General features: G+C 32.0%; 5 protein-coding genes across 8 annotated transcripts; 2 read left to right on the forward strand and 3 right to left on the reverse strand.

The window, feature by feature from the left end:
* Positions 1–659: 659 nt before the first annotated feature.
* Positions 660–2610, reverse strand: LOC114422009 (40S ribosomal protein S7-like). 2 transcript variants are annotated; one of them, XM_028388178.1, is made up of 6 exons: positions 2509–2610; positions 2071–2153; positions 1909–1982; positions 1686–1809; positions 1073–1255; positions 660–950 (listed from the first exon to the last, which is right to left on the reverse strand). In XM_028388178.1, exons 2-6 carry the CDS (start codon positions 2143–2145, stop codon positions 831–833), a joined length of 576 nt encoding a protein of 191 aa, XP_028243979.1. In that variant the 5' UTR covers positions 2146–2153; positions 2509–2610; the 3' UTR covers positions 660–830. The 2 variants fall into 2 exon arrangements, with proteins under 2 accessions (XP_028243979.1, XP_028243978.1); XM_028388177.1 differs by having other exon boundaries at positions 2504–2610.
* A 4825-nt stretch (positions 2611–7435) lies between these two features.
* LOC114422911 (nudix hydrolase 17, mitochondrial-like) lies at positions 7436–9080 on the reverse strand. The gene is made up of 5 exons (XM_028389471.1): positions 8799–9080; positions 8381–8486; positions 8182–8265; positions 7960–8088; positions 7436–7856 (listed from the first exon to the last, which is right to left on the reverse strand). The coding sequence occupies exons 1-5, from the start codon at positions 8870–8872 to the stop codon at positions 7734–7736; spliced, it is 516 nt and encodes a 171-aa protein (XP_028245272.1). The 5' UTR covers positions 8873–9080; the 3' UTR covers positions 7436–7733.
* Positions 9081–15085: 6005 nt separating this feature from the next.
* On the forward strand, positions 15086–15617 carry LOC114421215. The gene has a single exon (XM_028387055.1). It carries the CDS (start codon positions 15156–15158, stop codon positions 15360–15362), a length of 207 nt encoding a protein of 68 aa, XP_028242856.1. The 5' UTR covers positions 15086–15155; the 3' UTR covers positions 15363–15617.
* A 668-nt stretch (positions 15618–16285) lies between these two features.
* LOC114421214 (actin-histidine N-methyltransferase-like) lies at positions 16286–19116 on the reverse strand. The gene is made up of 5 exons (XM_028387054.1): positions 18699–19116; positions 18430–18596; positions 17529–17828; positions 17138–17401; positions 16286–16864 (listed from the first exon to the last, which is right to left on the reverse strand). The coding sequence occupies exons 1-5, from the start codon at positions 19006–19008 to the stop codon at positions 16487–16489; spliced, it is 1419 nt and encodes a 472-aa protein (XP_028242855.1). The 5' UTR covers positions 19009–19116; the 3' UTR covers positions 16286–16486.
* A 1666-nt stretch (positions 19117–20782) lies between these two features.
* LOC114421216 (ubiquitin fusion degradation protein 1 homolog) lies at positions 20783–26240 on the forward strand. Of its 3 annotated transcripts, none has more exons than XM_028387056.1 (10): positions 20783–20991; positions 21421–21474; positions 22506–22583; positions 23720–23744; positions 23840–23872; positions 23977–24098; positions 24211–24341; positions 24471–24694; positions 25571–25815; positions 25941–26240. In XM_028387056.1, the coding sequence occupies exons 2-10, from the start codon at positions 21472–21474 to the stop codon at positions 26028–26030; spliced, it is 951 nt and encodes a 316-aa protein (XP_028242857.1). In that variant the 5' UTR covers positions 20783–20991; positions 21421–21471; the 3' UTR covers positions 26031–26240. The 3 variants fall into 3 exon arrangements, with proteins under 3 accessions (XP_028242857.1, XP_028242858.1, XP_028242859.1); XM_028387057.1 differs by lacking the exon at positions 20783–20991 and adding an exon at positions 21008–21170; XM_028387058.1 differs by lacking the exon at positions 20783–20991 and adding an exon at positions 21008–21145.
* The last annotated feature ends 144 nt before the right edge of the window (positions 26241–26384 follow it).

Below are 26384 nucleotides of genomic sequence, written 5' to 3' on the forward strand. Positions count from 1 at the left end.
ATCATTATTATACTAAACAATACTGATATATTAGGTTTAAATATATAAAACCATCAATAAAAAGAATCTAACTCAATTGTTAAATAAAGGTCCATTATTTATTGTAAACCCCAACAATTTCTTCGGTTTCAATAAAAAAGATAGATAGAAGCATCCCATTATTGATTAAAGATCGGAAGGATTTCTAAATAAAAGGAAAAACTGATAACTTAAAAAAATGTGCCATAATACGTGGCCAATATGAGAGTACAGAAAAAAAAAATAATTAAAACAAGTTAGGAAAACCACGCCAACAAATTCTTGCTCAGTTTTTGCAAAATAGATTCCACAATACTCATTAATGTTAAATTCCTCAAATTCATCACTATTAATAAATTAAAATTGTCGATTTTTGTACTGGGTACTTTAATTGTCAATTTAAAATCATAATAAACTAAAGTTTTAGCATTAATCATTTTTATTGAAGTTGAAATGATTTCAAAATCAAACATTATATTTAAAGCCCAATAAAAAATAATTTGCTAACTTAAAAAATCCAATTTTAGAGATATCTTAGGATCAATTTGATTTTCGAAATACTAAACGATGGATGCAGTTTTAATTTTGGTAAGCTATACATGCAACAGATTTAATTCCAGAAAAAGATAATAATTGTGAAATTTGCGAATAAAAGAAACTTAATTTTATAATAAATAAAGCTCATACTAAATAGTACTTCCAAAAATCAGAAAACGAATTCCAGATTGAAAGTCAATTTGTCACCAAAATTTTAACCAGCATACTCCATATGTAATTCTCCGAACAAATTCAAAAAGCTAACAAAAGTGAAACTAAGCCTCTGAGACAGGATACTCGAACACAACATCTTTTCCAGATAGCTTCCTGTACACTGCAGCAAAAGTCTCCAACTTGTACTCAGTGTTGTTTCGCTCCTTTGGGTCCAAGTAAACCTGCCCAATTCAGTAGGCATAAATTAAAAATTAATACAAAGTTAAATGACAACAAATTCCATAGACAAATGCTCAACCATATAGCAAGACTAACAAGAGTTAAGTGGCGATAATAGCTCTACCTTCATAATCTTGGATCCATCAATTCGGAACCTCACACGCTTCCCAACAATCTCAGCAGGCAATACAACATCCTCCAGCATTGCTTCATGAACAGCAGTAAGAGTGCGACTACGAGGACGCTGAGCAGCAGAACCCTTCTTTGGTGGCCTCAAAATCCTTCGGGTGGCAACCAAGATTACATCCTACATGTTTAATTAGATTAAAATTGCTCAATAAAAGATTAAATAAACGAATAGAAAATTCAAAAAGAAATTAGTAAGTTCAAGCAGTCTAAATGAGAAGAAAATACTTAATAGGAGCCAAAGGAATACTTTCAGACTATTATATACTAAACACGTAGTAAATAAATTGCACATAACTCTCTCGGGATTATTACAGAGGTAAATTAATCTCGTATTTTGTGCCTGCAACTTATTCATTATTTTATTAGCAAGAGGTTATGCCAAAGTACTTGCTAATGATAAGTGTTGAGACAGATATTATAATGAAAGATATCTCAAGTTGCAGTTGGTGTTCTCTGGTAAACATCCACAATATCAAATGTATTCAAACTACCAAAATATACAAGACATATAAATTATAGATGCCAAAAATATGATAAACTTTACCTACCTTGCCACTAAACTTTTTCTCAAGCTCCCTGACAAGCCTGACATGAATCTTACGGAAACCTTTCCTTAATCTGTAAGGGACATGAATAACAACAGCCTTGCGGTTCCCAGAAACATCAACTTGCCTGCAGATAGTAAAATACCATTCATAAGACATACAGAACACTAATCAAGTAATCAACCGTCTTCAAACACAGAGAGAAGCATTCAATAGGAATCCTTACACAGCTGAGTTTATGTATAAATCCTTCAGATCACTTTTAAGCTCCTGGTTGGTATTTTCCAGATCAAACAATGCCTGCAGCAACAAAAGTTAAACCAAAATATTCACACAATGGAAACAAATGTGATTAAACAGAAACATTTTGTTAATGGCTAAAAATTACCTGTCCAACTGACTCTTCAAACTCAGTTGGTTCAGCATCCTTATCCTTGTGGATTTTCTTCCTTGATGTGTACATCTTCACAACTGTACAAAAACAACACAACTTTAGAGGGCCTATACCCTAAACCCTAAATAATTAAGGAAAATAGAAAAAGGTCCAAACCTCGATTAGAACATTCCCTAAATACTTCCAATTTTCCAAAGGATTAAATCCCCCTAATCCCAACTAAAAAAATTAAAGAAACCAATCTTCAAACCACCACCAACAACCCCGACTCAAGCTTAACACATTTTATTGGCTAATAAAAAACTTGGAAAAAAATCAAATAATTAAAACAAAAAATAAAAATGAGAGCTTTTATTCTATTTCTCAATAAAACCAGTAATTGATTTGTACAACGCGTAGAAGGGACAAATGGGAGTAGAGCACATACCTTACCTGAGAAGATGCAAGCCCTGAGAGATCTGCGGCTAAGAGTAGGAATTGGAGCCCCTGCTGGTTTCGCAGTGAAATAAAAACCCTAGGGTTTGTGACGAAACGTGTTTATAAGGACTGAATGAACGACCAGATTGGACTTCATGTACACGTGGACGGTTCATATTGCAAATTTTAAATTTTCATTTTTTTTAATCTCTGTTTGCAAGGTAATTTTGGGCTCTATTTTTATGGACCAATCCAACAACCTGTCATTTAAGGGCTTCTAAGCCCAATCAATATAAGATGATTCTATTGATATTTATACCTTAATTTTTTACTTGTATACCTCCTTTCTTCTTCTTCTTTTTTTATCCCAAACTACCCTCAATTTTTAAATACACCTCCGTCGAGCCTTGAATCCAAACCTCATCAGAACATTGCTTTTTAAGAGCATTTTATTGTGCGAGAACAATAGGAGTTGTAGCCATCAAAGAGAAAATCTATAAATTTTGATTAATTTTTGGATCAATGTGTGAGAAACAGAGAAAGGTCCGCAAATGGGATACTGGACATCAAATCAATCTTGCTTCATACTGGCTGTGAGGGATTTTTTTGGTCAAAATAGAAGCCATGGCAAAAAGAAAACAAAAGGGAATCCAAAACTAGTTATAGAAAGAAAAACACAGGCACTGCACATCATCATACCGAAACAAAGTCTCCTTTGAAACATTGTCAATCGCATTAGATGGAAATTTCAAAAAAAAAAAAAAACAGTGAGAATGATAAATGGTCTAGAGATTGATGAATGGGTTCATCACTACATTTTATTCTAGTAGTCATAGAATCATATATCACTTAGGAGTTAAAAATCAACCCATCGAACTGCTTTTTATTAAATATAAAATTATAATAATCCATCGAACACTTAAACAGATAATACCTTACATACAATGACTCTAAGAGTACATGCATATTAGAATGTGTATCTCTACCTTGTCGACACAAATCAATTAACTAAATTAATGTTATTTTTTATGTTCATGTTGACACCATGTTTACTCTGGAATGTAGTCAAACTGATAGCTGATCACTCGTGTTTTAACATTACTCGGGAATTTTAAGTCGATAAACGAAGAAGTGAATGTATTTATTAGTTTGATGGGAATAACAACTCTGACAAATGACTAAGGCTACATTTGTTTTCCTGTTTGGTTTGCGGCAACGTGTGTTACAAGGCACATCCAACAACTGTGAAAAAGGAAGGGAAAGATTCATTGACGAACATATGTTTGCACGTTTCCCAATAGATCTCTGAATGTGCACTAAGTGATCATTTATTTATTTAAAAGTTAAATAAAATTATTTAACCAGAGTTAATTTTGAACCATTCAATTGAATTAAGATATGTATTCTTAATTATAGATTTTTGTATTAAAATGTGTATGGAATGGAAGGTATATTGATCTTAGAGCTAAAGAAAGTGTACTGATAGTTGTCTACTCTAAAATGAAATGAGAATTTGGATGAAAAGAATTGATAAATAAATATAAATAATCAATAAAAAAAGAGTAGAAAGGGAAAATAATAGATGATATAATTAAAAGAAAGAAAGGAAGATTTTAGTAAAAGAAGCATGAAGTAATTTTTTGAATGGTAGTTTTAGGAATATCACTCTTGGAACAAAATAACGTGAAAAACAGCTTACTGTATATTGAATAAGTTATTTCAGTGACAATGAAGCTTGAAACTCCGTTTTCTTTTGAAATTAATTTTTCAAACTCTTTAAAGAGGAATAAATTAATTAATGTCAAAAGATAGTAATGGGGATTCAAAATTTCCTCTGGAGAGGTAATTGCAATGTTGGCACACTTTCAATTATAGTTGTCGAAGGGGTTTGAAAACCCAACTGCAATCCCACGCTTAATCAGTTAACACGTAGTTATTAATAGTCTCTCAAAAAACATTTCCTTCCTTTTACCCCAAATTAATGAAAGACTTGTTTTAGCCCAAGATTAATTCTTGAACATGGCCTCTTGTGGGGGGTGTTAGGGAAGCTATTGTCCGTGACAGCCCAATAAAATCTCCCATTTAGGACTCTTTCCACTCTATCTTAATTCTTAAGTACTTATAATTAGCAGAAAAAGTCAATCATTTCACCGATTCTATTCCACATAGTTAACTTCAAAATTTTATTATACCCCGAAAGAAATTTTGGTTACACCATTATTACATTTATTGGTTAGAACTACCAATTAACAACTGATAATATGCCAATTATATAGTTAGATCAATTAAAATTTAAACTCTAAACATCTTGATCAAGGAATATAAAATACTACTACCACTATATCAATTATTGTTAAGTATTTATTATAATAATAATATCATGTTTACAAAATAAAATAAAAGTTGGATCTGAAATCTGAATAGCCACATACTCCCATTTAGTATAATATAGGGAATTGATAATAAGAAAAAAAGTATAATATAGGGACATAACTGGGCATTAACCTCTTCTTTCAGAAAAAAAAAAAAAACCTGGGCATTGACCTCCTAGCTATGCTAGAAAGTAGAAACAATGTTTCACTTTGTGCATAAGTGGTTAATTCAATTGTTACGTTCTTTATTGAAGATGGAAATAACTAATGCATTACGATCCTAAATTGAATTATTTTGACTTCAAAATGGTATTGGTATGGAAACGAACCTTCTGACTCTACCTCTCTGTCCCCACCAGTCTCTTCGGATGGGTTCCATTTCTGGTATGAGGTGAATTTTAGATAAAATTTAAATGTAACTTTTTTATTTTTTGTTATTTTTTAATTAAAATTTTACTTCAATATCTATTTTTTTAATCTACTTAGGTCGTTTTTTTTAATATAAATATGAATTTAAAGTGATATACTGATAATATAAATTACTTCCTAATCACAAATTACGATAGATATAATTTTTAATTTTAAGATAATTTTATAAAAAATTAATAAATTTATAATAAGTTATAATTTATTATTGGACAACAATATAAATTTAGTGTATAGTCTTTTTTTTTCCTATAATTATTTATTAAACATATATATTATTGAGATAAAACTTAAAGTGGATTCTTGAACTTCAATTTTTTGCGAAGGAAGTTTCACTTTCAGGCTTTCAGGTTTGATCAGAAAACCACATGGACCAAAGAGTTCATTTAATTCAAGAGATCTTACACGTAGTCAACCAGTAGTGTAGCAGCAAAATAATGGAATCTGATCCCCCACCGTTGCTTGTTTCTGACCATTTTCTTTCAAATCAAGCTCATTCACTTGCACACCTGTAGAATCGATGCAAGGTTTCCCAAAATAAACAAAAATATATGCTCATAAAGTGAACATGTAGACGAATGTGACAACAGAACAAGGGGTGTTTAGTTGCAGTTATATTAGTATGTGGGGATTTCCCCCTCATAATTATCCTCTCACTTAATAATTGAAAGATTAATCTTTAAAGATACAGTAATTATTTAAGGTTATTATCAAGTGTTGAAATAAAGAGTATTTCTTTCTGCAATACAATTTTATACGCGTAAATGATAAAATTTAAATTTCTTTTATTCAGACTAACACATGTTAATTAATCTATATTCACCCACACCAACTTTAAAATAATAAGAATTTTATAAAATATAGGGAGTAAAAATATATTTTATTCAGGGATCAAAATGTTCAATAGTAAAATGCAAAAATTAAAATCAATAATTTTATAAAATATAAGAACTAAAAACATTTTTTTAATCTTTTCGTCTCAAATCTCAGTTATTCATATTCTTAAATTAATTAATATTTTTTTAAAAAATATTTTACTTTTAACTAAGTATTACTTATTTTATTTATTTTACTTGATTGAAAATACTGTATTATAATTTTACGTATTTTCAATTTGCAATCTTAAACTTTATTTAAACGAAAGTATCCGTACAATTAACATTCCTAGGGTGGACCGTGGGCGACGCTGGGTTCGTCGAGCCCGACAAATTAAGAGCTAAGGGATGCACTTGTGCTGAACTTGACCAATTGCCTATTGGAGAATTTCTACATTCACGAATTTAGAGTTACTTATTTTAAATGGTTAACAGTTTTCATAGAAAAGTTTTCAATGTTTATTAGTTATTTAATATCTTAATAAATTTTAGAATATTTATTATAAAACTAAGAACGAATAAATTTTTATTATAATTTATTTTAAATATGAAATCAGTAAATTTTAACTACCTTCAAATGCAACTGCTACTTTATATTTTTTTAAAAATAATAAAGAATTCAACATTTTTATTTCATTTAATATTTTATACAAAATATTATTTGAGTTCAATTTATATACCCTAAAATATTTTTACATAAACATGAATAAAAATCTACTTTATCATCAAATTATATTACGTATGTTTGGACACGTAATACAGTAAAAAAAATGTCTGGACACGTACACGTCCAATACTTATGTATAAGAACCAAATTACATCAAATTTGTTCAATAACATAGAACCGACACAGGTTGATTTACTATTTACTACTTGTTTTTATTCATTGGAAAGAAAATATATATTTAATTTGATTAAAATTAAATTCAATTGTGTAAAAAAAAATCAAATCAATTTGATGCAATCCAATAAATACCACAAGGTCTCCAAAAACAAACAAATGAATAAACACCCCTAACTATTAGCATGTATCTTAAAGTTTTATTAGTTACTATAAGATTGGCATAAAAGTTTAAGATATAAAGTAAAAAGTTTAAGATTGCATTTTGGCTTTTGAGAGAATTAACTGCTTTGTGCTTCTTCGCTTATAAATGTATCTTCAACATTCTAGAAATTGTTCTAAGATAGAAACAATAATAAGTTAGGTTCACGTAAGACAAAATTAGAGGCGGTTGGAAGTTGGAAGGAGGGTTTGTACTTGATTGATCATTGCAGGATTCACACCCAAGTGCATTGTGCTTATAAATTCTGAGTATATTTGATAAACCATAAGACAGACAGACACAAGAAGAAGGGCTTGAAAACGAAATTATTTAACTCTTGGAAGTCTAGTCGTAAGTTCTATAAGTGTGTAAATTAAATTGAATTGCAATTCCATCTTTATCTACAATTCTGTTCCTCTCCCTAAATCAATCCTCTGTATAACAACTCTCAATGTTTGAAGATTCAAAATCTTGGCAATCTGACCTAGGCCCACCTAGACTAAATTGTTTTAAAACTTAGAGAATCATCCGATGCTGTATAAATCTTCTTTTCGTTGTTGTGAAGACACGATTCTTTGAACCAGTATATCTAATGCTTCCTTCATCCACCAATGCTGACAAACTTCTCTAGCTTCAGCAACAGTCATCTGCAAAAAGTGCCACAAAAAAAAAATTAGGAAAATTTGCAAATTACGTGTTTTAAAAAATCAATTAATATGTGCAAAGAGTAAGAGTGGGGCCCAAACATACCCATATTCTTCTCCGTAGATTTTTCTCGGGCCATATATCAAGTTGTTCCTTGACAAACATGGGGAACATGTGTCCTTCATAGTATATGCCATATCTTTTGCTAATGAAATTCCATTGCCCCAGTTCACGCTGCATATGAATAACAAAATTATACCTCAATCATTTGAAGCAAAAAGAAGAAAAAACAAACAAACAAACAAAAGATATGAAGAAAATATATACCTCAATCATTCCCATTACTCCTGCTTCTTCAAGGGATTCCCTATAAGCTGCTTCTTCTACGGATTCATCAAGTTCCCATCCTCCCTGAGATCAGATCATGAATAGGATGTTAATTAATGTTTTACGAAATTAATTGACCAATGAATACCAAATTGAGCATATATGTTCAAATGAAATGATATATTCATAACAAAAGTACCTTAGGGAACATCAATCCTTGACCTTTCTGTGAACTAACCACTAGTACTTCCAATTCGTTGCTCATTTTACCCTCTATGTCTTGTTTATATCTATAAGGTATGCACCTGCGGAAATGGACATTATAATAACCGAATCAATTAAGGAAACAAAGAAAATAAATGATTGATTGCGCCGAATATATATACACAAGATTACACGTACAACATGCATATCCATGATAGAGTAATCTGATATTTGGATCTATATATTATGACCCTTTTCGAAGGCAAAACAAAAAATCGGGAGATACATAGAAAAAGTGAGCCACCAGGGACCTACCAATTAACTCCTATTGAAAATTAATTGACCCAAGTGAAAAACAAAAATGAAACATTAATTTCGCAGACGCAATAAGACACAATAGCGACCGAACTCACCCAACAACTTGCCGGCCACCCATGTTGTTGTACCTCTGCAATTCCCTTCCTGAGCGAGATACCAAGCAAGCCATCTTTCAATTAAATTGAAGGAAAGAAAACTCAAACAACCCACAAAGGAAGCAAGAATGGAAAAGAGAGTTTAGAGGAGAGAAGAAGAGTAGAGGGATGAAAATAATTAAGTTAATTAGCTATAGATATGATTATGATTATCGATCTGTATGATTAGTTGGAGACGTAAGAGAATAAAGGGTGGAGATAAAGAGTGACAAGAGGAACCTATATATAGAATATAAGCGTTGAGAATTTTGGGTGTTATAAGCAAGCAAACCATATGAAACGCGTAATTGTCGCCTTCCTCGAGCCCCACGTATCTTTAAACGCAAATCAAATACATTAATTTAATAATGAAAAGTTGTTAATGGGCGAAATACATTATATATAATAATATAATAATGGAAGAAATATATTGAATAAGAAAAATGTTAAGTTCACATTTTTTATTTTATTTTAATCCTCTCATTCATAGAAAGTCATATTTATTTTAAAGTCCTATCGATAGAGAAGTAAAATCTAATTAACATATTATTTTAAATATATTTTTTTATTTGTTAAAATTTATTATAAATCATAAAATTCAGTAGGTCTTATATTTTATTTTATGACTCTCTCCTTATTTTATACTACTAAATACGATTTAATCAATAAAAAAAAATGTCTATAAAATAATGTGTTAAAAGAATATATTGTTAACATATCATATATAATAAAATAAAAATGAGATTGAAGATTATCTGTGGTTTCGCCAACTAATTATTTACATTTGGCGTGGAATATTTGCATTGCGTTATTAAGTCAACATGAATAACTTGCTGCTGCTATGCTAAGTTGATCATCAGTTTAGCTAGCAAAAAAGAATATTACTTTGTAGGGTGAAGTTTTCTTTAATAAATTTAGTAACACGGACACACAGTCGACACGGCCTGATAGAATCATGATCCCCACGTTGACTTCGGAAAAACACGTTTCTCCCATATGTATGGCTTCTGACTCTAGTTTCATAATTAATTGCACGTACCTTGTGGATAATGACCATGGATGGAACCACTCACAACGTTTATTTTTTTTCAAAATGTGATGTGTATTCTGTATAAATGGGCTTCAAAAACAGTAAAGAGAAAAAGTTGTGTCCTCTCAGATTAATTTAATTATTTTCATCCTTTATTATTATTATTTTATTTTCCTCTTTCTCTTATAAGATGTAATGAAAAATATTCTCTTTTTTTGTTTGAAAGCAGACAAAACAATCATAATTTTTTGTATAATTGTGATACTGACTATTATGGAAAAAGGTATTTAAACTTGAATATTATTAAACTAACTATTAAAGAATTAAATGAATAACAAAAAGTTTATAGAGACTAATGTAATAAACACTTGTATCTGTTTACATATATGTGGGGGAAAGAGAGTGAAATGATTTTTTTATTTTTTAAAAAGATTAAATGTTAATTTACTGCAATATCCCTGCAATAAATTAACCAATACAATGGAAATGGTTTAGCTTTTTTGTCCAATGTTTATTATAAAAAAAAGATGACCTGCCTAACTCCCACTCATACCACACGAGCCAGGGTCCGTTGACAATCTATTAACTAATAACAATGAGAATTTTTTCCCACAAAGGAATAAGAATATAATGACAATTTTGGTCCGGCCCATCCAAAATACAATAGGCCACAAAGGCTGGTCCATATTCAACTCAGTATGAGTAAATGAACAAGCCCGACATTGGGGATTACCTGCTATTTTGCCAAGTTCACCCTCTAACATTTTAATGATTTTCTTTTATCAAAATATCCATGATGAAAATGCATTTCCAATGTCAAATGAGTGTAGCTCAATTGAAAACACATGCTAAGTTTGTGAGGGATGACCTTGAGTTTGACCCTACAAAATACACTCTTGGAGGAAGAGGGGGGGGGGGGGGGGGGTGATGAGCTTTAAGTGTAACCAAATCCCGACCAATAATTAATCTCACAAAATGACTAAAACTTATGGGGATACCTTGAAATACCACTGGGCACTGGGGAGTTTAAAACCTTAATTATGGTAGTGCCAAATAAATAAAATGCATTTTCAATTGTGTCAAGACACACATCAAAAACTTATTTTCTTAATCTACCCATACAATATTTGTCAAGATAAAAAATGATAAGGTATTTTCATTGTGTACCTTAATAGAATCTTATCTAAATACAAGAAACCTGTTTTTTATCTGAATTTTGATAAATCTAGTTTGTTTATTGAAATAAGTATATGTTGTGTATCTTGATAAGATTTGTCAAGATACACAACAAAAACATATTTTTGTTATATATTTAGACAAGATCTTTGGACACAATGAAAGTGTGTATTCATCAAATATAATCATAATTTAATAAAAGAAAAAACATTAAAAAGTTGGAGGGTGAACTTAGAAATTAAAAGGTTATAAGAAAAAGAGTACAAGCCATAATACCCTTTTCTTAGCTGCAAAATGTTTCCACTCCCCCTGATTGTCAATACTCATTAGTATACTATTAATACTGGCATGGCTTGTGGCTGAATTATGAATGAGGGACTAAGGTGATGCTTGGTTTGAGTATTTATTTTAGAGTTTTTTTTATTTGCTGAAAATAATTTTTAAATTTTTAAGATTTAGAAAACATATATCAAGAAAAAAATATTTTAAGGTATCACCGCATTTTTACTTAGTAAAAAAAACCAAAAAATTTTATTTGTTATTTTTAGTTTGACATATTTTTAAAAATATTTTCAGAGAAAATATTTTATAAATTTCAAACAAGCATATTTTTATTCTTATTTTTTGTTTTTCTAAATAAAAAAAAAATACTCAAACAAAACGTGACTTGAGGAATAAGGATGCATTCATTTGCATTCTCAAATGTTTTTGATTTGCATACTCAAACAAAACGTGACTTGAGGAATAAATCTCAAACGGTTTACATCTTTATTGGCCAAACATGTTTTTGATTTTTTTAATGTTAAAAGCAGAAAAGCATTTTTAAAACAGTAATAAAACTTAGCATAGGTACTCAGAAAATGGTTTTGTGCACTCTCCAAAATGGCCACTGTCAATACCATCCCCCTCGCCGTGCTTGGTCACCGGCTACGTGCAGCAGCACTCCTCTGGGAAGTCTCGTTCACGATGATGCATCCTAGATCCACCTACTTCTTCTTTTTGTATTCATCGGGTCTAAACTAAGATCTTGCTCCTCTTCGTTGCATACTCATTTTCATTCAAACAACTATGCCACTGACACAACACCACCCTCTCTTTCAATCACCAGTTTCAGGAATTGGATGATAAGTTGGCAATTAGGGGAGTGAAAACATCTTGCAGTTTCGATTTTTTTTTACCAGAAAAGGGTATTATGGAAAGAAAAAAAAAATGAAAATAGAAAGGGAGTGGATATAGCAATTGTCCAAAAAAAAAAAAATACACTAACAATTTTCTGAATGAACACAGAGGCTCGCTAAGTTTGGCACCGCCCATGTTTAAGAAATAATTTTGTTGGGTTGACCAACTTAATCAGAGACAATGTCATAACATAAACTGATTATTGACAAAAAGAAAAACCAAACACACACCCACAGAGATCGATGTACTTATTTCCACAAATGCGTAAAACTATCTACTCTTAAAATTTAAGAATCGGCTTAAAACTGTCTCATATTATATCATTTTTCTTATATAAATACCATTAATAACTTTTAGTCTAGGTTAAGTGAATTTTCCATAACAACAAGCTTTAATGTTTTATGCCTGCTCAACCGGGCAAAATTTATTGTTAAAAGGTCAATCATCAATTTCACAAATATATGACACTTTTGCTTATTTACTTACCATTTTTCATCAACTATATATATTACGATTGTCATACACGTTCCACTTAACTTCTATTTTCTTAATTAAATCGTTCATTTTCAATCCCCAAAATAATTATACTTGATACTTTTTAGATATCAAAAACTAAACTAAACTAATCAAACTAGTTACCTCGAATTAACTGGTTGTCCAGTTCTTAATTTCTGTCAAAGTTCAGTAGTTAGTATAGGTGATTGGATTATGCAGGTCAACTGCTTTTATATTTTGCCCCTTTGTTTATCTTTTTCAAAGTTCTTTCTGTTGACTGTTCTCCCAAATGAACCTGTTGCACGTCTATGAATCATTAACAAAACAACTTGATGCGTTGCAATAGGCCATATAATATTAATTAAAGTATTGTCCTCACAAGTCACAAAGACATTTGGAGTCATACCGGCACTAATTTGGCAGCCTAAGCTTTACTAGTTGCTTGCACCAAGGAATAAAAAATAGGATCAACTGCTTGAAAAATCTGTAGAGATTTGACCCAAAATTGGATGTGGAAAATAGGAAACAAATGGCAAATGTGAACAAAAAAAATAATTAGAAAACAATAAGCAAAGTGGATGTGAATAGACCATAAAATATAATTGAATTAGTCGAGCTGGTTGGTTTCTATTGGTTTGAGTGGCTTCCCTAGTTGTCGTTTGAGGTGGATCATGGCCACGGATGGAGGCTGGTAGAAGTTTTATTTTGGAGCATTTTTAAGTCGTGGAAACCATTTTTCATTACAAAAATGGACAGCTTATACAGTGTAAGTAGGAAACATATATGAAATTTGCTGACTTTTCATTGTCACATAAATATTAAATGGATTGATGCCTATCATTTCCTTTGTAAACACGACTGGTTTCCTCCACGTGTTTGATCGACTTCCAATATCGATCTTACATGATTGATATTTTATTTTATTTAGCTACCAAAACTTAATATAGATCGAGGATCATGATCAATTATGTTGTCATTATTAAATGTTTGAGAACTTCAAAGGTAATGGCAAATATTATTTTATTTTATTTTTAAAAAGAAAAAAAGAATCTAGAATCTCTTTTTATATCGTATCAATTTTGCAAAATATTTACTACTCTTAAGAAATAATATACCATTTAATTGATAAACATAAATATTATTTTTAAAATTTTAACAATCATAAAAAATGGAATGTGAGTTTTTATTTTCTTAACGCTTTCTGTAGCATACTAGCATTGCATAAAATATTTTTTTAATAGGTAAAATATGATTTGGTGATAAGTATTGTATATTGGACATTTGGAGTTGAATTAAAATTGCATAGGTGAAAAGAGGTTTATTTATCATGGTTTTCTTTTTTATTTCATTTTCTAAAATAAATAATATTTAAAAATTAAGAGCTTGTAATAAATAAATATAATTTTAGATAAACTAATATATGTGAGTATTATTTAATGAGGAAGTTGATGAAGCAACTCAAATTAGGAAATAAATGATTTTTTTTTTAAAAATAGTCTTTTTTGTTGCTTTGGAATTCAAAGAGAAAACTATGAGAATAAGATCCGTTGAGCCATAAAAAAAACTCTTCCTACAAATTTTATTCTATAAAAATAAGTTGTTTTTAAGAGTTTTTCATAAAAAGAAAATGTTCGGCCTAACTTTTCCTTTTAAGAAGATATGCTAAAAAAAACTAGACCAAAAGAGCGAGGATTAAAAACCCATAAGGGGTCAAATATTCGAGAACTTGGAAAATACTTACATTTTTATAAAATTTTAAAAAAGAGGCATAGACCTCTATTTATATATCAAATCAATTTTGGGAAATCATTAACTTTTCTAAAGAAAGAATATCGGTCAATAATTTATGCACGTCAATATAACTTTTTGTGGACTTTATTTAAAAAAAAAATTGAAATGTGATTTTTTTTTGTTTAACACTCATACGTAGTAAAATTACCATAAAATAAGATTTGTTCATAAATATTGTATATTTGACATTTGGCATTGAATGAATATTGCATTTGCAAAGGTGAAACGAAAAATATTAATCAGGGTTGTCTGCTTGATTTGTTTCTTGGTTATTAATAATAGGAAAGAAAGCAACAAATAAAATGGGTCAGATTTGTAATTAAAGTATATCATATATGGAGGGTGATCGTTTTGGTAGGAAATAATAATATAATAAATATATTTAGGGGGAATGGATTCAAACGTCTGCCTCAAATCCTTCCAAATGGAGAAGGTGGCCTGGAAGGAGCCCAAATAAAACTTTTATTTTTATTTTTATAATAATTAAATATAAATAAACAAAGATATTTTTACTTATTTTATCTGTCTTAAACCTGATAATTTCTTTCCTTCTTCCGGGTATATATATATATATATATATATCCTTGAATAGGTTTCCCTAACACCAAAATTACATTTCACACATATTTGGTTCCTTGCAGAAGAAGATGGAGAACAACAGCAGGAGTCCGCGAGAGGGTTGCATGGATTTTGCAGTTCACAGCCAAGTGATAAAGATTAAGGAAGAAATTGAGAAAATAAAGCACCCTTCACTTCAGCTACACATGAGGCGTGCCCTTCTCAGAGATGTCAACCGCCTCCGCTCTCGCTCACCCCTCGGATTTGCAGACAGAGAGAGAGCTATCCTTACTTAGATGTTACAAACTTACACACACATGTACATATAAAAATACAGAGACTTCCCTTTCAAGGAAGTTTCAACTATGATATTTTGTGTTTCTTCTTCCTAGCTTTCTATGTGTTTCTGTACTTCCTTGTACATGTTTTTGGTGGTAACGTTTACGACGTGGTTTCTCTCAAGTCTATAACTCCCTTTTTTACTCATAATTTCTCCATGTGTATGGCTTTTTGCAAACGCTGGACTTCTTCCTATAAGATTTGGTTTTTTATTTTTGATTCTTTAATTGGATTGTCCTAAAATGAATCCTGTGACTTCACAAATAACTTTTATTATTTGGTCGGGAAAAGGGCGAGGATTTGTTGTTCCCTGTTTATAAACTTCATAAAACCCTGTGCTTCGGTGCTTCGGTGCTTCTCTGGTTGTATGTCCAGGTTTCAACGATTAAGAATGTTGTCCGCACGGTCCAATGTAAATTCAACACATAGTGTCGTTTGCCAAAATTATTTTTTCTCTCAATAGTATTTTTTTACCTGAAAATCAAACATGCACTAGGTTTTGACTTTTGACAGAAAGAAAAAAGAAGAAAAAAGAACAGGGCTCAACATATTATTGTCTTTCGTCTTTCCAAACACTCCCTTATGGCAAAGATTAAATCTAACACGGAACGTCACACTATAACTAACCGTGCTTATGCCACGTCAAAAAAAAAAGATGAATCATGAAATTCTCTAGCTCCACGTCTTATTCAAACTCCTTGTCTGGCTATTATTATTCATGCGAGCGAGACTGAAAGAGAGAGCCATGCCGGTGGGGTGTATGCTTTCTATTTGTTTCTGACTTTCTGTCCGCTAGAGAAGTTTACATAAATCTGAACCACGGAATATTCGACTTTGTATATAAAATTCCGAGAATAAATTATGAAAATAATACGAGTTATACAAGTTAAATTATGAAGTTTTCATAATGACCAACTGAAAAAAAATATATCACTGTTTATAGTTCAATAGAAGATTGCCAAATGGTGAAAACACAGGTAATTTCAATCAAAATTATACTCTCCAGTAAGATGGAGAATAAAATGTCGAAGGAAGGAGATTCATGACAGCAAGCAAATAATTACTAATTGTTAACTATAACTTAGCCTTCTGCGGTTGCTGTTTCCTTTGATGATAGAAGCTTTAACCTCCTTGAGATATTTCTCATTACGTCTATAATCACAGATTTCTTTTGGATTCTGTACTGAATAGCTAACTCGGTTGAACCTGAAGCACCCTGCTTCAACAGTGATTCATCATCCATTATTTTGGTGGGAAAGTGTCCCAGTGCAATGACACACAAAGCAATTAGGGTGCGAAACACAGCTATCTCATTTGCAACACCTAGAGGAGCCTCGGCATCTAAAGACTGGAGTGTGCTGAGGTCATACTTCTGCACAGTTTCCACATTACTTGAAAGAAGTACCCTCAATGCAGCCAACAAGCGGGCCTCTACTGTTTCTTGACCACCTAAGCTCACCTGTTTCAAGAAAACAAATAGATGAAGCAATGAACTTGTAATATGGATTGGAAGACTAATACCATAGCTCCTTAAGGTTCTTGTGCTATGATCATTCAATTATCAGGCAAACTGTTAATTATTCTAGGTGATCCTATGCTTTGGCCAGCTTTATTACTCAAAGGTGTTTATGAACTTTGGGCAAACTGGGAAGACAAAAAAAAGCTGCAATATACATTAAGCTCGTACAAGATAGAAGAGAGGCACTAATGTAATGTGCAACAGTAGTTTAACCTTGAGATCTGCAGTTTCTCCAGCTAGATTCAGCTGAGATAAGATCAGTTCCTGCCATGGAACAGGTGCTGAGAAGTTTGGTGAAGAAACTCCAGCTGCCGTGCTTGCAGCATCCAAAAGAGCACCATCATATTTGAGCTCAATACAATCATAAGGGTTTGAGTGCATCACAAATCCATAATCAAGAAGGAAAAGATCATTGTTTAAACATCCATAGCAAAGTAACAGAGGATCATCTTCTTTGATTGCTGTCTCGGCCACAACCTGAGCAAAGAAAGAATTACCGCGGCAAAGATAAATTCAGATTTACTTTGTTTCTTAAGCATGAAAAGAAGGATGGGGGGGGGGGGGGGGGGGGGGGCTTTATAGGAAAGAGTATGAGAAAACATGCCTTCACTTGCATCCTTGAGTTACTGGTATCTTGTTCTTGAACAATTCTAGCATTCGGATTGAAACTATGATTGCACATATCAATTAGGGGGAGCATCATTGGTATGTCAATGCGTATCCCATTGGGATCCTTTTCACCATACAATCGAAACGCTCTAGATGATACTGCTGACATTGCCCATCCAAGAGAAGATGCATCTACTTCTTGACCACCAAAAGGATGCTTATCTGGTGTAAGACTTACCAAAGCACGCTTTACTTCTCGCTCAAAATCAAGAAGAAATCGACACCTTTTGTTTACCTGCCTTGTGAAATTGACTTAAATTAACTGCCATACTCCAGGTCTGTGTAAAGCACTCAAAATATTTTATAAATGACGAGACAAACAATTTCAGCTTCTCGTGTTGGTTACAGATGCGAGTATTAGCTACAGGACTCAAATCAAAGCGCATATCTCTCATTACCCAACAGCAAAATCAAAGTTGGCTATGTGCTTCAAACTTGAAAAATAAGAAACTCACATAAATGCATATAAAAATTTATCAGTACGTAATGTACTACTGTACAATAGTGGAACAACTTTTTTAACATTGGAGATCGACTAGGTACGGTTTATTCATTTCTCTTGTCAAAATGAAAATCTACTAAATCAATTATTAACTATTATTTGCAATATAGCTCAGATTCAGATCATGTTTGGATAAACTTGTCGTAAACACTTAAAGGAAAAGAAAATAAGTAAAATGAATTGAGCTTCTCTCGTAAGCTAAAATCAGCTTATGCACTAAACTTTTATAAAAGGTCTCTCATCTAACTTGTCCAAAAGCTAAATTGCAAAAATTAATTATAGCTTATGGAGAAGTTGATCCTAAATGATTTTAGGAAATGCTAGATCACAGTACCTGATGAAGAATAGGAGCATAGTGCAAGTTCTTTATGTCCTCCCCGGAAAAGAAAATAGGCACGGTGTATGTTTCTGGGAGATTACTTATATATGGCCACCAGAACGATCCAACTTTTGCCCTTTCTTGCAGAAGCTTCAAACCCAGCTTCATTGCCCATAGTTCCTCTGTCAAATGCTAACACAGTGTCCAATTCATTTGCAGTGATGTAAAGAAGGGCTTATATTTGTATAAAACATTTTTCCCAATAAATGTAGAAAAAATAATACCAGGGACTTGGCGCGCCAAGTGATGGAGCAGAGAAGGGTCTTGTTGGAGAGAGGTGAAGCGCAAGGGAAGATGGTGCGGCAGCACAATAAGATCACTGCCACGTGGAATTTCTTCCTTGGCCACCAGGCCCAGTCCGTTGGAGGAGTCGAGTTGTGTTATCTTGACGGCGCGGTGCACGAAGCCACCTTCTCTGGTTACCCACTTGATGAGGTCGGGTGGCTGGGGCACTAATCGTGACGCTGACGTCGATGCGCATGTTAGCGGACGCAACTGGCTCAGCGAACACATAACCGTCTTCCCAGTGGCCATAGCCCAAATATCTCCCAACTCTTCCTATGAAACCCAATTTACTCGGGTGTCTAGATTTCCCGTGGAATGCTTCCAAAAAATACTACATTTCACATTAAAATTACTTTGCCATCAAGTTGTCATTCCACTAGATCCAATTATATTGGGTTAAATTTTATAAGTGAAAATCACACACAATCAAATTCAATTAAAACCCCATCTTATAAGATTATGATAACATATTCTATTGTTTTTAATTTAATCAAATTCATATCATATAATTAAATTTATTATTAAATATAAAATATATTAATTTTTAACTTACTTAATTTATTAAATCAAATCACTCATCATATATTTCTTTCTAAAGTTATTATTTTATCTTTTTTTATTTATTTTATTTATGTTTTATTATGCTAATATAATATTTTATTTTTATATAAAATAAAAATATCATATTAACATTAAAATTATTAATTTTATTAATCAAATATTATCATAATTTAATATATTTTTATTACATTTAGTCATTATATAAATTTTAACAGTTAATTTTACTAAATACTTAATTTAATGTTCTACCTTTTTAAATTAATTTTACTAAACATAACCTCTCTCTATATATATTTGAGTTAGAGAGTCATATTTTAAAAAAAAAAAAAAATTAAAATTCACTAAAGTTATAGAAAAGTGTTAATAACCCACTTTTGTACACATTTTTTGACAAAGGTTAAATTTTATTGGAAAAAAATATTGAAAAACACAACACCCTAATTCCTAAGTGGGACCTATTAAATATAAGAACTAAGAAGCAAATTCTACGAAGTTAATACGTATTTCTGTGTCCTTTAATGTTTTTTATTTTTGTCCTTATAATTTCTTTTAGTTTTAGTAATTGTAAAATGTTTTTTTTTTCATTTTAGATAACATCGTAAACAATGAAAAAAAAATACTATTTAAAAGGCTTTAAAGACAAAAAAGTACATTTAGTAAGGACTGAAAAAAAATTAAAAGAATAAAAATGAACAAAAAAACTAAAGTATAGGAAAAAAAATATTTAAACATAATTTTAATATATTTTAACTAATTTTAAAACCAAGGAGTAATATAAACATTTACTTTAAACTTATCTTATAATCTTATAATATAAACATCTACTTTAAAAAAGTTAAATAACAATACATGTTTTTATGATACAGTGTTTCTAAACATTAAATTTAAAATTTCAATTTACAGTTTAAGTGATGAGTCTTAAAAAGATGTAAAAACATAAATAAAAAAGTTATAAGCATTTGCAACTCAAATTTTGGAAGAGACGGGGACAGGACAAGGGAAGAAGCAGATAATAAATCCAAACAATAAAGAATAGAATAATAATGTGTGTATAATAAATGGGGGAAAAAACATCAACAGGGAAGGAAAAAGTATGGAAAGAAGAATCTCAGAAATTGAATCCAGCAGGAAGCAAGCTTAAAATCTAAAAATGCATGAGTAGTTTTCTACAAAGAAAAAAGAAATGCAAGATTTCAAGTTTCTGAAACATTTTTAACTCTATCGGTGGTGTCATGGCGCGAGCCCATCATCATCATCATGACCCTGAACTCCTCAAAATCGATGGTGCCGTCGCCGTCGCCGTCCCTGTTGCGGTTGAACAGCGAGTTCAAACCCATTGTTTGTTGCGTACGTCGACAGAAAGTCAATGTCAATGAATCAGAGGATCGTTAATGCATTGATGAGTTATATTTCACTATGTCAACCATCTTGTGCGAAACACATCCAACATAATCTGATAATAATTGGTTGGGCCAGGTTAGGGCCGAATGAAGGCCCAACCCAAATCCTTGGCGACGTAGCGTGAGCGTTACGCACCGAAGCACAACCCGCTGGCCGCTGGGTTGGGTTATCCCTTGTGTATTCCATTCCACCACCTGCTACCTACTGCACCAGTTCCTAGCTCGCTTCTTCTCTGTTCTCTCTCATCTCCTCAGATCGATCAAGCATCAGGTTTTCCTCTTCGCTTTTCTTTTCTTTTTCGAAGCTCCTAAACTATCATCTTTCAACTATCGATCCTACCAATCGTTCTTTTGCTTCAAGATTTACTTGTATTTGGTTCAACTGCCACTTCTTTTCGCTTCAATTGAAGGATGATATCCACCATGTCTGCTACAATTCCCTGGGTCTTCGTTAGGGTTTTCTCAATTGCGTCTCTTTTTATTCTAATCTTGATTCCGCTCATCGACTTTCGCTAGTTTTGTGGATAATGCTTGTTAAGATTAGGATTCCATTTAATTAATTAATTAATTGCTTCGTATTACATCATTTTCGCTTTGTAAAAGTTACATTTATGCACGTCATTATAATTGTTTTTGTCCGTACTTCGAAATTTATATCATTGGCTCACTCGCCAATTTTTATGGTTGTTTACTCTTACAGGGGGCTTTGAGGGTTGATTCTCTGGTGTGGTAGCAATCAGCACAATAGAAAATGGTATGCTTCTGAAAATGGTTTCACTATTTTATTTTTTGTTTCCTAATGGTGTTTTTATCGTTGCTAGTACAAATATTTTGCAAGCATCATATTACAATGTGAAAACAAAGACGATTTTTTTTGTTAGGCTGAATTAATCATTTGAACCCTATACTTGTCCCAACCTTTTGTTTTAGTCCCTGTACCTAAAAACTTTACTTTTTACTCCTTTTACAAGCATTTTTTCTACGTCTTTAGTTCCTGTTAGTTTTTTCAGTGTTATTAATGGCGGTGGCCGAAATTCCACCATAAAAACAAGCCATGATGGACTTCCCTTCACAAATTGCCTCTGGAGGTTGGCAAAAAATCCACCACGCCATGGCTGCTATTTAACAACACTTGTTTTTTTGGCTTTGTAAAACTGCCACAAAATGGAGGCATGAGGACTAAAACATAAATTGTTTTTAGGTATAAAGACTAAAACGAAAAGTTGGCTTAGGTATAAGGACCTGTCAGGAACCAAGAATTGAAATGAGCAAGAAAAGAAAGGATTTTATTGACTAGTAAGAAAAGAATAGAAAATAGGAGAAAAAACTCTCCTCCAAGGGTTTTCCTTCACAAAGGATTTCTCCTTTCACAAACAGCTAATGCTTAATTTTCAATGACGAAAAATCTGCCTCTCTCCTATCCTTCTTCCCCTATTTATATCTAATAAACCTCTCTAACTAACTCATTAATAGTCTAACTATCTTAACTAACTCTCCCTTCTCCTTATATCCTAACAGGACCAAATGATTAGTTAAACCATTTTGTTATTATTAGTGAAAGCGTAAAATAGTAACACAACATTACAATAAACCAAATATCTCCTAACTCTGTTTTGTTGTTTTAGTTTCGGTTGATAATTTATATTTCAGCTCCTTTGTCTCTCCTAGAATTATTTTTTCTTGAATCATTTCTATTATTTTCCCTCCCCCGTTTCTAACATGAATCAATTAATTTATTATGCAATATTGATGTCGTGATCATGATGATATGTACATTTGTCACAGTTTTTTGACGGATATGGATATCATGGGACATCATTTGAGCAGATATATCGATGCTACCCAGCTTCCTTTATTGAAAAGGTTCGGATTCTTTTCAGGCATTCATTGCTAATCTTGTGTAGCTACATAGATCATAGAATGATGAAATGTTCTGACTTTTAATTTCCACTTTGTGGTCATAATCCACTGTTGAATGTAATTGCATTGCTTCTAACAAACTAAAATTAGCCATGGCTTATATAGTTATTTCTCATATATGATTTTTCACATTTCATTTGTAGTATATGACTATATAATGGGCTATAGGTGGTATTTTACGTTAGTTTCCTCATCTCGTAATTTGGTTGTTTATCATTAATTAAAAAGAAATGTTGTCTCTTTGGGGGAGCTCAATTGGTTAAGCAGTGGGACATGAATTGAGTGCACAAGTTCAATACTATGCACTGCATTTCATCCCTTTTACATTCTGTTATCCCATCTCCCCCCACCCTCCTTTTGCAAAGCCTATTATGAACCTCCCTTTAGACCTAAAAAACGTCTATATCTTGAAAATGAAATTAAATTGGACTCATAGATCGTTAGATCATTTCATTACATGGATTGTGAAATCTTAATAAAAATACAAATTATAATTGAAACATTTTCAAATACATAGGAAATAACATAAGTAATGAAAATAACCTGTAAATCACACCATTAAACTAAACTTAAATTGAAAATTCGAAAGCACAACATCCAATATAACTCATAAGTCATAGTCATATAAAATTTTCATAACACAACTAAAAAACAATAGAATTTTGATGCTAGAGAAGAGAGACTTCTTTCCTATGCTGTGAGCTCCACTGTGCCTGGCCGTGTCTGCTTGAACTTAAGTTCGCATTAAATTTAAATATTGAAAAATAGAAGTCTGATTAGACTATCAGTTTTGTTAATGCAGATTCAAACCCTTTTTGGTTATTGCACTTTCATATTTCCTTGAATATCATAAATAAGATATAGTACAAGACAAAGATTTGGATGCTGGTTCCAAATGTAGAATGTCAAAGCATGAAATGTCAAATCTAAAGAAAGAAACTAAAGATATTCAATTAAATTGACCTTAATGTATAGTGTTTAATGTGTGAGAGTTTTGACACTCTTAAATTGAAACCAAATATTTCGTAAAATAATCTAACCTTTTTTGTCTTTCTATTTATTCATTCTTAATACTGCAGCCCCAAATTGAAAGTGGTGACAAAAGTAAGTTTCCATGTCTGTAACAGTTCTTGTTTTTAGAATATAATTTTCTATTTGCTCCTATCTGATGTCAAAATTAAATTCTTGTTGTTCTCCAGTTATCATGCCTCCATCAGCCCTTGACCGTCTAGGTTAGTTTTGTCATGGTTGAACTGTTTTTTTATTTTGCTTACTTTTATTCCAGGTGAATATATAGCTTGAGTTTTCAAATTCTAACATCAAGTTTAATTTGCAGCATCTCTGCATATTGATTACCCAATGTTGTTTGAACTCCGTAATGATGCTGCCGAGCGGGTTTCTCATTGTGGGGTTCTGGAGTTCATTGCTGAGGAAGGCATGATATACATGCCATACTGGGTAGGCATTCAAAAGTAGTTGTTTGTTAATATAGTTGTACGCTTGTTTCACTAATATGGTTCGCTTTGAGATTTTAGTTTTTTTTTTTTGTTGATGCTGTTTTCATATACAGATGATGGAGAACATGCTTTTACAAGAGGGGGACATTGTTAAAGTGAAAAATGTGACACTTCCAAAGGGGACATATGTTAAGTTACAGCCTCACACAAAAGACTTCTTGGATATTTCCAATCCAAAAGCTATGTGAGTTGACATTTATTAAGTTTAGTTTGATAAATCTATGATTATATTTCCCTACCAATGAGTTTCTCTTGAGTATTTACATTCACACACTGACTTGAGTTAGTTATTTGATTGTGCTTTTTTATGCAGCTTAGAAACAACATTGAGGAATTTTTCCTGCTTGACTACTGGAGATAGCATCATGGTGGCTTACAACAACAAGAAATATTACATAGATATTATAGAAACTAAGCCTGACAATGCCATAAGCATAATTGAGACTGACTGTGAGGTGGACTTTGCTCCTCCCTTGGATTACAAGGAACCTGAAAAACCCATTGCACCCCTTTCTGCCGGAAAGGCAGCAGTGGCTGGTATGCACTTGACTTACTTATGTTTGTCACAGATGTCTCTTTTCTCTGTCTGGTCGGATGAAATCTCTCTCTCTCTCTCTCTGTGACATGTTTCTGTATATGGTATTGGAAGCTCAGTTTATAAATTAAGGTTCCAAAAGCTCCTAATGGAGAACAATGTTCTTTACAATTATTAATTATGCTTAATTGATTTGGTATGGTACTTGAAAGTCAGTGTTGAACTTTGAAGTGTGGACAAGTTTTATTTATTTATTTTTTAATCTTTGGGGTAGGGCTGCTGACCATATGTCTGCAAGTTGATTGACTCATTTGCATTACTTGCCAGAACATGTTATTTTTAAATGATTGGTGTTGGTGACTACAACATTCATGTTTCTGTATAGTTGACGATGATTGTTCTCTATCCTTTCTTTTTTAATTGGGATATGTACATGATTCTGATGGAGTTGTTCCGCAGTATTGTAGCAAAAGTAATACTTTTTTTTTTTTTTTTTAAACTTTGGAATGTGGAAAATGTAATAATTAGAAAATATCATTTGGTCATTGAACTTCGACTGGTATTTAAAGAAAACATTAACCAAGTGATTGGGCACAAGTGCTGAAGTTAAGGTTGAATAATTTGAATACTACTTGAGTTCAATTCTTGATAGAAATAATTATTGGTCAGACTTTACTTACCTTTCGACTGAACTCCAGATTAGTTAAGATTTTTTTCTTTTGATGAACCAAAGGGTTAAGATTAAAAAAAAAAACCTTTACTATCATTTGAAGATTTTTCTGTAACGTGTTATACAAGTAATGTAGTGTGTACATTGCAGTGATACTCCTCTAGCCCATATTATTCTTAAGACTGACAACTCTTGTTCCTGCTCACAGCTGAGGAGACCCCTGCTGAAGAGGAGCCCAAGTTCAACCCATTTTCTGGAACTGGGAGACGCTTGGATGGAAAACCATTAAATTATCAGCCTCCTCCAGTTTCTTCTTCAGGGTCCAAGGACCAGAAATCTGATGTTGTCAATTCGCAGTCTTCTACAGCTTCTAGTTCACAAAGTAATGCTCGTCAATCTCAGGGCAAGCTTGTGTTTGGGTCAAATGCAAACCGTACTAATGAGACAGGAAAGGTAATTTGCTGCTTGACTCCTACTTGCTAATATTTCAAATCACATGCTTATCGTTTATCTCCGGATTCTACTCTTGTCGGTAATTGATAGACTGCTAAGTTTTACATCTTCCGTCTCATAAGCAGGCGAAAGAGTCAAAACCAGAGCCACCTAAAGAGAAAGAAGAGCCGAAATTTCAACCTTTTTCAGGGAAGAAGTATTCTTTACGGGGTTAATTTATACCAATCAAGTAAATTAAAATGTCCTTTTACTTTTAAAGTAAGTTACTTTGTTGATCTATGCATGGATCGATGTCTATTGCAAAAACTTGTATTTTTTTTATTGTATTATATGCAGTAGATAGACCAGTAGACGCCACAGCAAATACCTTTGATTACTTGTGAATGAAGCTCTTGACGAGGTTTGCAATCGTGTCTGGATGGTAACATGCGGTGTATATTGTGTTTTTGTTTTTAAAAGCCATTTTATAGAGCAGCTTTTTAAAAATAATAAGAACGAGAAAGATGGGATGATGTAAGGAAAAACATGAATATTCAAAGTAGAAAATTAAGATAACTTAAAGATGATTT

Source organism: Glycine soja, chromosome 8 (assembly GCF_004193775.1).
Source record: "Glycine soja cultivar W05 chromosome 8, ASM419377v2, whole genome shotgun sequence".
Lineage (NCBI taxonomy): Eukaryota > Viridiplantae > Streptophyta > Magnoliopsida > Fabales > Fabaceae > Glycine > Glycine soja.

Excerpts from the sequence above, each read along its gene's own strand:
- LOC114422009 (XM_028388178.1), bottom strand. The coding sequence starts at position 2,145 with ATGTACACATCAAGGAAGAAAATCCACAAGGATAAGGATGCTGAACCA. Across the intron at positions 1,256-1,685 it reads AGAAAAAGTTTAGTGGCAAG|GATGTAATCTTGGTTGCCAC; the intron begins GTAGGTAAAGTT and ends TTAAACATGTAG. Across the intron at positions 951-1,072 it reads ATGGATCCAAGATTATGAAG|GTTTACTTGGACCCAAAGGA; the intron begins GTAGAGCTATTA and ends TGAATTGGGCAG.
- LOC114422911 (XM_028389471.1), bottom strand. The coding sequence starts at position 8,872 with ATGGCTTGCTTGGTATCTCGCTCAGGAAGGGAATTGCAGAGGTACAAC. Across the intron at positions 8,266-8,380 it reads AAGGATTGATGTTCCCTAAG|GGAGGATGGGAACTTGATGA; the intron begins GTACTTTTGTTA and ends ATCTGATCTCAG. Across the intron at positions 8,089-8,181 it reads GAGTAATGGGAATGATTGAG|CGTGAACTGGGGCAATGGAA; the intron begins GTATATATTTTC and ends ATTCATATGCAG.
- LOC114421215 (XM_028387055.1), top strand. The coding sequence starts at position 15,156 with ATGGAGAACAACAGCAGGAGTCCGCGAGAGGGTTGCATGGATTTTGCA.
- LOC114421214 (XM_028387054.1), bottom strand. The coding sequence starts at position 19,008 with ATGGCCACTGGGAAGACGGTTATGTGTTCGCTGAGCCAGTTGCGTCCG. Across the intron at positions 17,402-17,528 it reads ACTCAAGGATGCAAGTGAAG|GTTGTGGCCGAGACAGCAAT; the intron begins GCATGTTTTCTC and ends TTCTTTGCTCAG. Across the intron at positions 16,865-17,137 it reads GAGAAACTGCAGATCTCAAG|GTGAGCTTAGGTGGTCAAGA; the intron begins GTTAAACTACTG and ends TTCTTGAAACAG.
- LOC114421216 (XM_028387056.1), top strand. Across the intron at positions 23,873-23,976 it reads ATCAGCCCTTGACCGTCTAG|CATCTCTGCATATTGATTAC; the intron begins GTTAGTTTTGTC and ends TTTAATTTGCAG. Across the intron at positions 24,099-24,210 it reads TGATATACATGCCATACTGG|ATGATGGAGAACATGCTTTT; the intron begins GTAGGCATTCAA and ends TTTCATATACAG.